We start from the raw sequence: 13,423 nt of genomic DNA, 5'->3' as shown, positions 1-13,423 counted from the left end.
AATGAAACAATCTGATTCATACAACTTCCTCCTTCCAGGACGATGACCGCATCAACGAAGACGACATGGAACAGACGAGCCTAGTGATCCTCAACACTGGCGTCCACTCGCAGCCCCAGTCCCCAATGACCCGAATTTTAGCCAAGCAGCAAAACGGCGACTTAATCCGGAACGTCGCCCTCCCTCTAGACGCCTTCGACGAGCAGCAGCTCCTCCCGGGGGGCAACGAAGCCCCCGACGACGGAAACGGGAACGACGCAGCCGACCCGAACCTCAGCGCGAACCTCCTGGAGCCGACGACCTTCGTCTCCAACCCGGAAGTGACGTCACTGTGCTCCAGCATCTACGACGCCCTCCCGTGCGAGTCCCAGCACGAGTCCTGCAAGAATCCTTCGGGGTACCTGACGGAGGACCAGGTGTCCTTGACCTCGTACCACACGGATACCCTGAGGGCGTACCCGAGGACGTACTCTTGTTCGTTGCACACCTCGGCGTACCCGCCCGGGAGCGAAACGGAGCCGCTGATGTCCCAAGGCCAGTTTCAAATGCCCCTCGGGCACCACCGTACCCACGGGTATCAGCCTTTAGTCCCGTCGCACCAGGCGCAGATTTATACGCACCCGCAGCAGTCGCAGCAGGAACAGCAGATGCAGCAGCAGCAGCAGCAGGTGTCACAGCAACAGCAGATTACGCTGCATGGCATGATGCCCTACGGGAGCCTGTCTCCTTCCAGCGTCTATGCCGAGGGCACGAGTTACTTCGACACGAGATGCAGCCGATCTTTTTCAACAGGTGAGGAAGGCTTTACGCGGAAGTCGAGGTAACTATTCTAGATGGTAATGGTATTTGTCGTAATACCTGATGATTTGTTTCCAGGAGCCTCATAAAGGGAAGTATGAGTTTTTATTTTCGATCTTTACCGTAGAAAAATATTCTAATATTCATATTATGGTGATGTTTATTGCCTTATGAAATATTACGTTCATCTGATTTCTTGCTAGCTGCAAATTTCTTAGGTAATAAATTTAAACGTTTTATTGGCTAATGATCATTCTCTTTAACAGAGAAAGTAGTGATTTTATGCGCTGGTATTTAATTACCTTTCTTATTTTTATCTCTCTCTCTCTCTCTCTCTCTCTCTCTCTCTCTCTCTCTCTCTCTCTCCATTTACGTTATGGTTTTTCTTCTCACTTACTTCCCGCTACACATGAATTTATTTTCCTTATTTTTTCCCGGGCTACAACTTTACAAGCATTCTCTCTCTCTCTCTCTCTCTCTCTCTCTCTCTCTCTCTCTCTCTCTCTCTCTCTCTCTCTCTCTCTGAGTGCAGTTTGTTTTTGTAGTATTCCTTGCTGCTGTTCCATACATAACGCTGCACATAAATTGTTTCTCTTTCGTAAAAGGAAAGAGAAGTAAATGTTTTATCTGGAGATTCATGCGCGTTTTACCCTTCCCCTTGTTCCGTATTTACGGCTCCTCATTTTTAAACCTCAGATGGAAATAATAGCCGATATCCCCTTTTAGACGTCCTATACATTAGGACGGGAAAGCCTTGTTTTCTTTTTTTTTTTTTTTTTTTGTTTATTTATTCCCACTTTTTTTTTTTTTTTTTTTTTTTTTTTTTTTTTTTTGGTAGTAGTAGTTCAGTTGTGCCCCTCCAAACAAATTACTCTATACGTTTTTCCGCATCTTCTTTTATTTACTCGCATTTTATCTCTTTTTTTTTTGTTTCCGCATCTCCTTTTATTCACTCGCATTTTAACTCCCTTTTTTTTTTTCCATTCCACGGCCGTTGCAGTCCTCGGCGTCAGTTTATGAAAGCATTTCGAAAAATGTTGCTAAGGTCATTTTTTCAGATGGAGGAATTTTATTGCCTTTTTTGGGGTTCATTGGCACGGGGCATTTTCGGTTTCTTTTATGCGTTTATTGCGAAGAAATTACAAAAAGAACTTTTTTTTTTTTTTTTTTGTAAATAGCCTGACTTTAACAAGACTTGGTGTGGCAGCATCCTTTGTGCCTGATTTATCAGGTCAGATACTCAACTTGATCGGTGAATAATTATTCCATTGTTAATGGCACGATGGAACTCTTATAGTCGCCCATGAAAAGTTAGCAAACTTAAAAACGTATTCATGTGGATATTGAATGCCATTAAAATTATATCATCATGTTAAAAGCTAGGCTACTCTGTAATTAAATCATTTAAATCATTTCAGTGGAATGGGGATTTTTAGAATTGCCACACGAGTCTGTTCTCAGTCCTAAACTTAAGTATATAACTATAGAAAATATAAGAAATTAACCGCTCTTGTATTTATATTCATAAGAAATCAAAGTCTCAGTTGTCTACTGAGTCTTATCTCGTCTCTTTTAAGCAGATAAAACATAACGTAAATAGAAACTAAAACTTTCTGAGCCTCCCAAAAAAAAAAAATCTTTTTGGCTTTTTGATCAAGACTTGGCCAAACTCCGCATCTGCAAGGCAGTAGTTTGGAGGTCGAAGTCCGACCCTCGACCATATTTTTGTCAATCCATTTCCCATTCGAAATCTGGCCAAACTTTTTATATTTGTTTATTTTCTCTCGGTGGCTGCGAAGAGTTTTAAATGTATTGCAACTGAATGGAATTCTTGGTGGTGTTTTCTTTATTTTCTCAATAAAAGGATTCTAATGATTAGAAAGGATTTATTACGTTTTTAGTATTTATATTCCTTTGAATTTTTTTTTACTTTATTATATTATTGAGTTCTTTAATTTTTTTTCTATTTTTTTATATTTTAGTGACCTTTACAGAAGGTGTGTTTTATATTGAATGTGGTTTCCAAGCACTTTCCATGCTATTGGCTGTTCACATATGACCAACACAGCCGTACCATAGAAAGTCGGCAAAAACCAATGAAAGACAATGAAATGATATAGAAACCTCTACAGATTTGTTTTATCTCACTTCATGAGCTGTTTTAGAATAGATCAAATGAAGAATACGAGGTGGCAATGGAAAAGTATACATAGAATAAACATTTGTTCACAGAGTATATTCGAACCTACTTTCGTAACTTGGGTACCGAGTGTAATAAGAAGTTCTGAGATTCCATGCCGTTGCCTTGATCATAACTTTAAAGCACTCACTCCTTCGCCACTGTTCTAGGAACCCCTCTGGGATACAGCACCTTAGGATCTCGGGGTCGCAGGATACCGACATCGGAATCCGGCCTGCAGTACCAGCCTTTGTATCCAGACTACTCAAGGACCACCACGGCGCTGATGGAACCAGGCAACCTGGCGGACGCCGCTCAGGGCGAGACTCAAGAGCGCTTCCGAAGGAGCAGTTTCCACGGCCAGATGCATCGTGGCGTGCCCGCAGGCGGTGGGGGAGGACTAGGCATCGCCCAGCACACGCCCCTTGACCTGCCCAAAACCGGGTCGTGCGTCTTGCACAGGAACGACCTGCAGCCGAAAAGCGGACCAAACGTTGCTCAGTGCCCCCAGCGCGAGAATGGCGGGGTTGGGGTGGCAGGAGGAGGTGGTGGTGTTGGTGTAGGAGGAGGAGTAGGAGTAGGTGGAGGAGGACCCCGAGTGACTTTTGCAACCCCGGAAGTGTCGACCAGTTTTGTCGAAACGAAGACCACAGACATCTCTGGCAGCGTGACTTCCCAGCAGGCTGTGGCGCCCTGTACCAGTCCAGAGCAGGTGGCCAACAGCAGTTTGTGAAATTATTGCAACAGGCTCGAAAGGGCTCTCTGTAAAACCCTCGTTGTTTTCCCATTACTTAAGCCTATGATCAAAACTGTTGCCTAATCATTCTACGCTCAGATAAAGTGATTCGAAGTGGGCTGGAGTGTCTGTGAGCTCGCGACACAAACTGTATAAGAAATCTCATGGTAAATAACCAATGGTCATTGTTTTCCACGTTTCTATCGCTTCTGTTCGACAGCCATCCGTCTGTGAAAGAGACAGATCTATACATATCAAAGTGAAAGCAACAATACCCTTTCAGAACTATAGTGGCTAGAATATTGTGAACATCCTCCTCCTCCAAGTCCTGATAGCTCGCCGAGTCGTCACGATTTCCATTTTTCAGAAGTGCGTTCCACTGACTCCATTCCTTTCCGTGACTGAGTGCATGCCTGTACCTCTCCGTGCTTCTGAATGTCAATTATGCATTCGTGTTCAAAGCATTATGGTGTGAGTTTCTGAAGAGTCTTACCCCCAAAAAATCTCTTTCCCAACCCCCTTCTCCACCCCCTCTTTAGCGACAAAAGATTTTTGCCAGTAAATATAAGGGACCCATTTCATTTCATTTTAGGATATAAGAGGTAAGGCATTTTACCTGGACGTTTTTTGGAAGATTTCGTTAATAAAACGTTTAAATGAAGTCGTTGGTTGGTGTTCATTTCCCTCAGGCAAAAGAATTTAAGGAATTATTAGACAGCAATTTTTTTTTCATATATAGAAAGCAAATGAAGATGATATTCAAAGTTACTTAAGTATATTCCAAAGAAAGAAAATATCACTGCTGTTACCGAGAGACTGAATTATTACTTCGATAAACGTGATAATCACACATCACGACCGTGACTGTATATACATCAAAACTTAAACACATAATCTTTCAATTGTTCTAACGTCGGTGTATTGTTAATTTATACGTATAATTTAATTCGCAATGAATTAGATCCAAGTTGTTGAAGAGATATTTTTGAAACCTCATTAGCAACTGAAAACATGCCTAAGGGACACTAGCGGATCCAGAAAAATTTCAGGGGTGGGGGCCGGGACCGATTTTCATATTATACACACATACATATATATATATGTGTGTGTATATATATATATATATATATATATATATATATATACGAGTATATATATATATATAATATATATATATATATATATATATATATATATAATATATATATTTTTTTAATCGATTTTTTTTTTTTTCCCATTTCTATATTTCTTATGTTAATATAATCTAAATCTTCAATATTATTATTTTATCATTATTTTTGATGGGGGGCACGTGCCCAGTGCCGCCTCCCCGGATCCGCTAGTGCTATAGGTCACTCTTTCCCCTTCATTAAGAATTATCATCATAATTAGTGCAACGTTCTGACAGAAATGACAGCAATATTTTTTATACAATTTAATTACTCCGTAATTATAAAACGTTGAGTACATCATGTACTACATTACACTCATTACTTGCATATGTAAGAGCATTACATCGTGAATGACAGTAAACATAATTTAAAAATTTATCTTTGCTTCATATTCTGAGTGAAAACTATTACCGTTATTATGATTAGAACTGATTTTTAATAAATACAGGTTAGTTAGTATGTTTACACTGTTAAAAATGAAGGTAAAATGTTTTATTGCATAATAGTTGCTATAGATAATGAATAACAATAAACTATGTATCCCAGGAAAAGCAATTTATAGCAGTTTTCTAAGGTTCGAAAAATGAGTACGTATGAAAATTAGTTGCTTTTTTTGGACTATATATTTTTCATACAAAAATATCAACATTATTTTTTTTATTTGCCTAACATCTGCTCGTTATTAAGCTTTTATTTTGCTTTTTTTTTTACTGAACACACTGCAATTACTTACAACTAGTGAGCTTGAAAATTATATCATTATGTGTAACCAGTTTATGGTGGCATTATTTTTCTCATCAGCTATTTGTTTCTTTAGTGAAAAAAATCTTTTGGTAAAATTATACATATAAAATATGGTTGAGCACTGGAATGATTTTTTTTAAAGCCATCCAGTTTATGTTAATTCTCCCTTGAATAAGGTTAATGGGCCTTTGTAACGGAACATATGTGATTTTTGGTAGTCGTGATATTGCTGAAATTAAAAGAAATCTTCGATTTCCATAACTTCACATTTTAGAGTTGAATTGAAGAGGCTTTGCCAAACCAGAATTCAGCGGAGGGGTGGGCATCTTTCTGTCATCATAAACATTGTTTTAAAAGCTCGGTAATCATTCACTCACATTCCGTATCGTAAGTAAAATAGCCAAATACTTAAGGAAAGATGAAGGGAGTTTTCGGAGTATAAAGCCGGAATCCTATTGAAAGATCATTAACCGTCCTTGTTGATGGTATCCTCCTGAAGAAGATGTCAGGAAAAGGCTCCCGTTTTTCATCAGCTTTCCCAACTTGAAAGTTAAGTTGAATTGAATGAAATTTGAAGTTTTTCCTTCCTGAGTTTTTCTCGTAAATTCTCTTGAATTTGTAGCTAAGTGCTTTACCACCGTGCAGCTCTTTGTAAAGTTTGAAGTTGAATTTCTTTATCTTTTCTTTAAAATGAATATATTTTTGCATGGTGAGACAGACGACCTATCATCTTCTGACGGACTGAATCGAAGGAACGTAGCAGATTAAAATTACTGTCGAGAAGTGTCACCGTGTTATCAAGAGAGTTGTTTTGACTGAAAACTTCTTGTAATAGGAAAAGAAATCTCGATAAACGCAAGCAGGATCACAGCTGTTAGCCAACAGGATGATGGAATGATATCTGCCGGCACAGAAGAAGAGAACAGAAAGGGATTGGCCGTACTGGCATATGGAAACGTATATTATGGATAGTCAAAAGTAAGAGGAGGATTGAATAATTGAAGAATCGGTTCAAAAATGACGGGAAAACCAACTGCAGAATTTATCGACAGGTATCCAACTGTTCACAGTTTATGAAAGGGCAGAAAGTATACCTTAGACCTGGTGAAAAGTTTACTGGTAACATTAGAAAAGGAAGACCTGGTGAAAAGGTTACTGGTAAAAATTAGGGCAAATACAGACAGCCAGAAGCAATTAGGAGCCCGGGGGGAGGGGGGGGGACAACCACAATACCCTCTTAACTCCTCGAATACTTCACACTTTTTTGGATGTGCTTGCCACTACAAAGCCTTAAATCCAAATATACAAGAATATGACGTAATTGTGATGCCCGCACCAGGATTCGAAGCCGCATCCAGAGTATCAGAACGAGGTGGCTTATCTGGTGAAAAGTGACCTGTAGATTATATATATATATATATATATATATATATATATATATATATATATATATATATATATATATATATATATATATATATATATATATTGTCTCCACGGCAATATTTTCCTTTGTGCTTGCTAGGTCAACGTGTGGGAAATAACCGGCAGAATTGCAAACTGTCCTTAAGCGGATTAACTGCAACTCAGGCGGGCGCAAGAGATTGTGTCCCGAGGGCGCGTTTCGGTCAGGCTAGGAAGCTGAGGTCAATTGCTTTGGTTCGTTTAGAATTTATTTGTTGTTTATGACATTTATGCGGTATTTTTGTGTTATTAAGGTTTTATTTTTTAAATTAAATAAACCGAGTCAAAATGAAAATGTGATCTTCCGGCTTATTGTGAAGTCACTTCTTAAACACATACACACGCATACACACATATATACATATATGTATGTATGTAAATATACATACATATATACATACATACACATGCCAAAAGTTATGCCCCAATATTATACAGTCGAGGTCCACTTTTGGTAACATGAATGAAAGGATAATATAAAATACTTTGCCATTATTTTCCCCAAAAACTTCCTTCGATATTTGATATTTCCTGCCTGTGATGGAAGACGTCAGAATGTTAGGGCAGAATATAGTGCGGCCTTCTGACGAGAGCAGATATAGTGCGGCCTTCTGACGAGAGCAGAATATAGTGCGGCCTTCTGACGAGAGCAGAATATAGTGTGGCCTTCTGACGAGAGCAGAATATAGTGTGGCCTTCTGACGAGAGAAGAATATAGTGTGGCCTTCTGACGAGAGCAGAATATAGTGCGGCCTTTTAACGAGAGCAGAATATAGTGTGGCCTTCTAACATTTGGTCGTCGTGCCTACCTGCTCAAAGATCAGATTAAGCTATTGCTTACAACAGCTTAATGTCTATAAACAATGACAGTGTGTAATGTAATGTATAACATTACTGCGTGGTAGAAGGACGAATCTATAGAATCACGAAAAAAAAATCACATTTAGTGATATTCCTGACCGTATCTGTAAATAGTAATTACCGTTTACATTTTGAGAACATCTAGATAATAATCATAAAATGTGTTATATGAAACTACAAAATCTCTGTACAGTTTGGAATGTAAAGTCCTATTTATATTTTTACCTTTCTTGACCAGCTGAAAAAATGACGACAAAATAGAAATATAGAAATTAAATGGCCTACACATTGTTACTAGAGCCCAGATAAATTCTGCATCGTGCATTGTTTTAAAAATGCATGCATACACATTACTAAAACTGGAAATGCGTCATATGTTTCAATAGAAAATTGATAATGCACGTATCTCCATCCGTCAGTGCGGTGAACATAACAGGTTTTATTTGTTTACATAAACCCTGACAAAGTTAACATTTGCTCGGCTACACTACAATAAATGTGTATTGATTTGATATTTAGAATAAAAAAAAACTACAAATACAGTTTCCTAGAAAGTAATTATTTAGATAAAAACAGTTCAAACATGCAGTATGTATTATCGGTTCCATAAACAAGTCTGAAATCATTTTAAGCATCAACAGCAATCTTTAAACAAGTAAAAACTGCGCCGAAGTTTCTTCGGCGCAACCGAGTTTTCTGTACAGCCGCTACAACGTATAATCAAGGCCATCGAAAATAGATCTATCTTTTGATGGTCTCGGCATAATGCTGTATGAGCCGCGGCCCATGAAACTTTAACCGCGGCCTGGTGGTGGCCTATCCTATATAGTTCAGAAGCACAATTATGGCTAACTTTAACCTCTATTAAAATAAAAACTACTGAGGCTAGAGGGCTGCAGTTTGGTATGTTTGTTGATTGGAGGGTGGATGATCAACATACCAATTTGCAGCCCTCTAGCCTCAGTAGTTTTTAAGATCTGAGGGTGAACAGAAAAAGTGCGGACAGAATAAAGGCCGGACGGACAGACAAAGCCAGCACAATGGTTTTATTTTACAGAACACGAAAAATAGATGAGATAATTATAAAAAATAGATGAGATAATGAAATTATGAAAAAAGAGATGAGATAATGAATTCATAAAGAAATATATGAGGTAACAAATTTATAAAAGAATAGGTGAGATTATGTAATTATAAAAAGTATGAGATAATAAAACTATAGAACAGTAGGTGCATTTAATGAAATTATAGAGTTATAGAAAATAGATGAGGTAAGGAAATGATCCCAAAATTAGATTAGATTATAAAAAATTAGATGAGAAAATGAAATTATAAAAAGATGAGATAATGAAATTATAGAAAAATAGATGAGATAATGAAATTATAAAAAAATAGATGAGATAATGAAATTATAAAATACACGTGTGATTATGAAATTATTAAAAATTGGCTAGATAATGAAATTATAAAATAGACGAGATAATGAAATTATAAAAAAATATGAGATAATTAAATTATAAAAAAAAGATGAGATAATGAAATTAAAAAAGATTATAAAAATTTTATAAAACGACGAGATAATATAAAAAAGATAGACAATGAAATTATAAAACGACAAGATAATGAAATTATAGAAAAGGTGAGATGATGAAATTATAAAAAAGATGAGATAATGAAATTATAAAAAAAACTGACGAGATAATGAAATTGTAAAAAAATTGGATGGGATAATGAATTTAAAAAAATAAAAAAAAATGAGAACGAAATTCCGGTCCTGTATAGATTTACATACTGATCATTACGTCCCGTCCCTTGACGTCCATCGTCTTTTGACGTCTATAAAACATCAAGAAGTTATATAACCATTAAGCTACAAACGTCCTTTGATACCCAATTCACTCTACCTCGGAAATAACGTAATGTTACCCAAAGGGGAATTTTTTTTTTTAGTTGATAATGAGTTCGTCGTCTCGCGGGCTCGACCCGCGGAAGACAAGAACTCAGAACGCCTCAAACAACGACCATCAAGGAGGTATAAGTTGGTACCGGCTCACCCAAAATCACTTTAACTCAGGTATTTGTAATTAGAATCGATATCAACCCACCTCAGCCATATTAACTGTATATATAGAATGTAGTATGTATATATATAATATATATATATATATATATAGTATATATATATATATATATATATATATATTATTTTTTTTATTTTATCTTTTTAATAAAAATAAAAACCATAATCTTATAAAAGTACAAATGTTTAATGTTCCATTGGAAACTAAAAATCCATAAAACAATGTCATGTTGCCATTTACATTTCACAAATCTTTTACAACATTTACAGGACAACTGAAACCAATGTACCATGAAATAATACAGAATATGAGTTTGTCACTGAAATAACATTATCAAGACTTCAGGATCTTATTCTCAAAACAGTCCAATTGTTTATAGTAAGAATCCATGTGTTCTTAGAGCAACCGCATATTATTTATGAGTTCACCTCATTTCAAAGGTCAGATGTTCTCAGGTGGCTTTTAAAGAAAGTCAGAATATGAGTTTGTCACAAAGGACATTATCTTTTTGGACCTTATTCTCAAGGAAATTGTCACTCCATGTGTTCTTTAGAATTAACTGGAACATAGAAAATTCTCTGTCTATAAAAATTTCCATATCTGATGATCATATCTTGTATACATAGTTTCCTGTGCACTTGCAAAACTATTATTGTAATCGAGGGTGGAGATTGTACCTGAGATATGGTATTTCCCCTTTCTCCCATTTGATATTTGCATGGGCACTTTTCCATTGTAGCTGTTTTTGCAGATTTACTCGTAATGTATACAGTATATGTATATATATATATATATATATATATATATATATATATATATATATATATATATATATATATAAATATATATATATATATATATATATATATATATTTATATATGTGTGTGTGTGTGTGTGTGTGTGTGTGTGTGTGTGTGTGTAGAGAGAGAGAGAGAGAGAGAAAAGAGAGAGAGAGAGAGAGAGGGAGAAAACATATCCAAAACCATCATTGTTTCTTAGCCTTTTGGCCAATAAGAAATCCTCTTAAGAATGAACGGGCGACATTTCTGTCTAGACACAAGACACAATAGAAACTCAACGTTAAAAAAAATATAGTTTTCAGCCACTGACAAAACTGAAGCATTCTGGCGGCCAACATTTTAAGCTTATGAGAGATTAAGTGGATTTACCTGGCCAGGTCTTTGAAAATTTCTTGTCGTCATTAAAGTGAGGGATGGAAAGTTTATATGACAAGAAAAAAAACACGTTCACTGTGAAAGGATCATTCCTGAGACAGCTCTTTTCATACACACACAAATATATATATATATATATATATATATATATATATATATATATATATATATATATATATATATATATATATATATATATATATATATAAATATATATATATATATATATATATATATATATATATATATATATATGTGTGTGTGTGTATACATATATATATATATATATACGTATATATATGTATGTATAAAGAAAGACAAAATCCACGAAGGAAAGAGAAACAATGGAGAAGCAATGCATCACTCCGTTGCTTCTCTTTCCTTCGTGATTCAGTTATACATATGTATGTATGTATATTTGATTTTAAATCACGAAAAATTAAAAAAAAAAGTGATGATTATACCAGCAAAGTTCCAGCCACGAAGGAAAAATGAAACCTTGTAGATGCTAAGTCCTTTCGTCTTATTACCAAGACGTCGTCCCAGCAACTGATGATATACAGAGACAAGGGCCTATATATATGGTGGGTATAAGTCCTGAGGGAATACAAAAAGTTTGGGAGATCACAGAATGGCCAACGGATTAACGTCGAAATCTACTTATTTGTAATCCTCTTTATTCTGTCTTTGAATTCCTTCTGGAACATATGTTTTATTACAGTGTCAAAAGAAAATAATCCTTGACTTACATTAGAATTACTCCCAGGTCAATTGTATCAAAAAGAATCGAACAAGTTCCTGGAAATAGTTTCCGTACAACGTGACAATTTTGGCTTTGCGTCCAGCGTATTCTGTGGGACTTTTCGCAGTCTGGCCTGCTCTTATTTGAGTATTTGTGTTTTGTTTTAATGTGGTGTTCAGTTCTTTACTGGTCTGACTTAAGTCAAATGAATCACAATCCATACATGGAATTTTGCGTACAATATTGCTATCTTTTCGGGCGCTATTTTTTATAATTGATTTTTTTTACTATTATTATATGTGAAGGATGCATTTGTATTAAACAATTTTAAAAAGGTTTCACAGCTTCAAATCCACTAAAATGTGGCAAACGGAGGGTGTTTGAGGATACTTCTTTTTTTCTTTCCGATTTTCCATAGAAGGTTTTAATAGCTTTACTGTAACAAATATCCATAATATAGGTTGGATAGCGTAGATCTCTTCCTATTTTTCTGGTGTTTTTGAATTCTTGATCTAAAAATCAGGACTGACTATTCGCAAAGCTCGAAGAAACATTGATGAAAAAACTGACATTCTGATGTTTGTATGATGTCCTGAATAATAGTGTATATATGTCAAATTATTTGTCTTTTTCCTCTAAGTAATAAATTTACAATTAAAAGGTTCCATTTTAATATAAATGTCCAAAAAAGGTAAACATTCATCTTTCTCTAACTCAAGTGTAAATTTAATAGAAGGGACTTGATCATTTAGTTGAGCCAATATGCTATTTACATCTAAATCTTCGGGTATGATGGCTAAAATATCATCAACATAACGGTACCATGTTACAGGAAAATTGAAAATCTTGGGGACGTACAGGCGTTAAAAAAATTCCATACATAAATTTGAAAGAAGAGGCAAAAGTGGGTTTCCCATTCCCATAACCTAAAAGTTTGTTTAAAATTTTCCCCGTTGAAGATAAATTTACAATCACATATGCACAATCTTATTAATTCTATGACCTGGCTAATTGCTTGTGGCAAATCGAGTTAATGTAATTCGTCTTTAAGGTATTCCAGTACCGAGCCAATTGTCACTTTTGTGAATAAGGAACATACATCCTTATTCACTGAAGTTCCCATTGACTCGTGACTGGAATACCTTGAAGAAGAATTATATACATATATATATGTATATAATTCTAAAGTTGAGAGATAATATTGCATGCGTCCTCATAGTATAATTCCATTGACATGGAAGATAAATTTAGGATGGAAGTATTAAAGCGGATGAACGGAGGGAAATAATGAAAGTAATTATTTTAGGGACCTCATACTATAATGCAGCAATAACAAGTGAAAAGATAAATTCTTGGATGGAGGAAGAATGCTAAAGCGGGAACGGAGAAACGAAATAGAGAAGTTGGTATTGAAGAGCACAATTGGAATGGATGTGAGAGAGCAACAGATTAAAGTTGAACTGTGGAGTA

General features: G+C 35.8%; 1 protein-coding gene across 1 annotated transcript in view; it reads left to right on the top strand.

Moving 5' to 3' along the window:
• Positions 1 to 4,374, top strand: part of LOC136826017 (nephrin-like) — a 588,861-nt gene extending 584,487 nt beyond the window's left edge. The window contains exons 24-25 of the mRNA XM_067082876.1: positions 39 to 792; positions 3,148 to 4,374. Coding sequence (XP_066938977.1) covers positions 39 to 792; positions 3,148 to 3,710 — 1,317 coding nt within the window. The 3' untranslated portion in view covers positions 3,711 to 4,374. The remainder of the gene's footprint in view (positions 1 to 38; positions 793 to 3,147) is intronic.
• The last annotated feature ends 9,049 nt before the right edge of the window (positions 4,375 to 13,423 follow it).

The sequence above is a fragment of the Macrobrachium rosenbergii genome, chromosome 40 (assembly GCF_040412425.1).
Source record: "Macrobrachium rosenbergii isolate ZJJX-2024 chromosome 40, ASM4041242v1, whole genome shotgun sequence".
NCBI classification, from domain to species: Eukaryota; Metazoa; Arthropoda; class Malacostraca; order Decapoda; family Palaemonidae; genus Macrobrachium; species Macrobrachium rosenbergii.
Note: the sequence above shows the minus strand (reverse complement) of the source record. Positions and strands in the feature narration are given on the sequence as shown.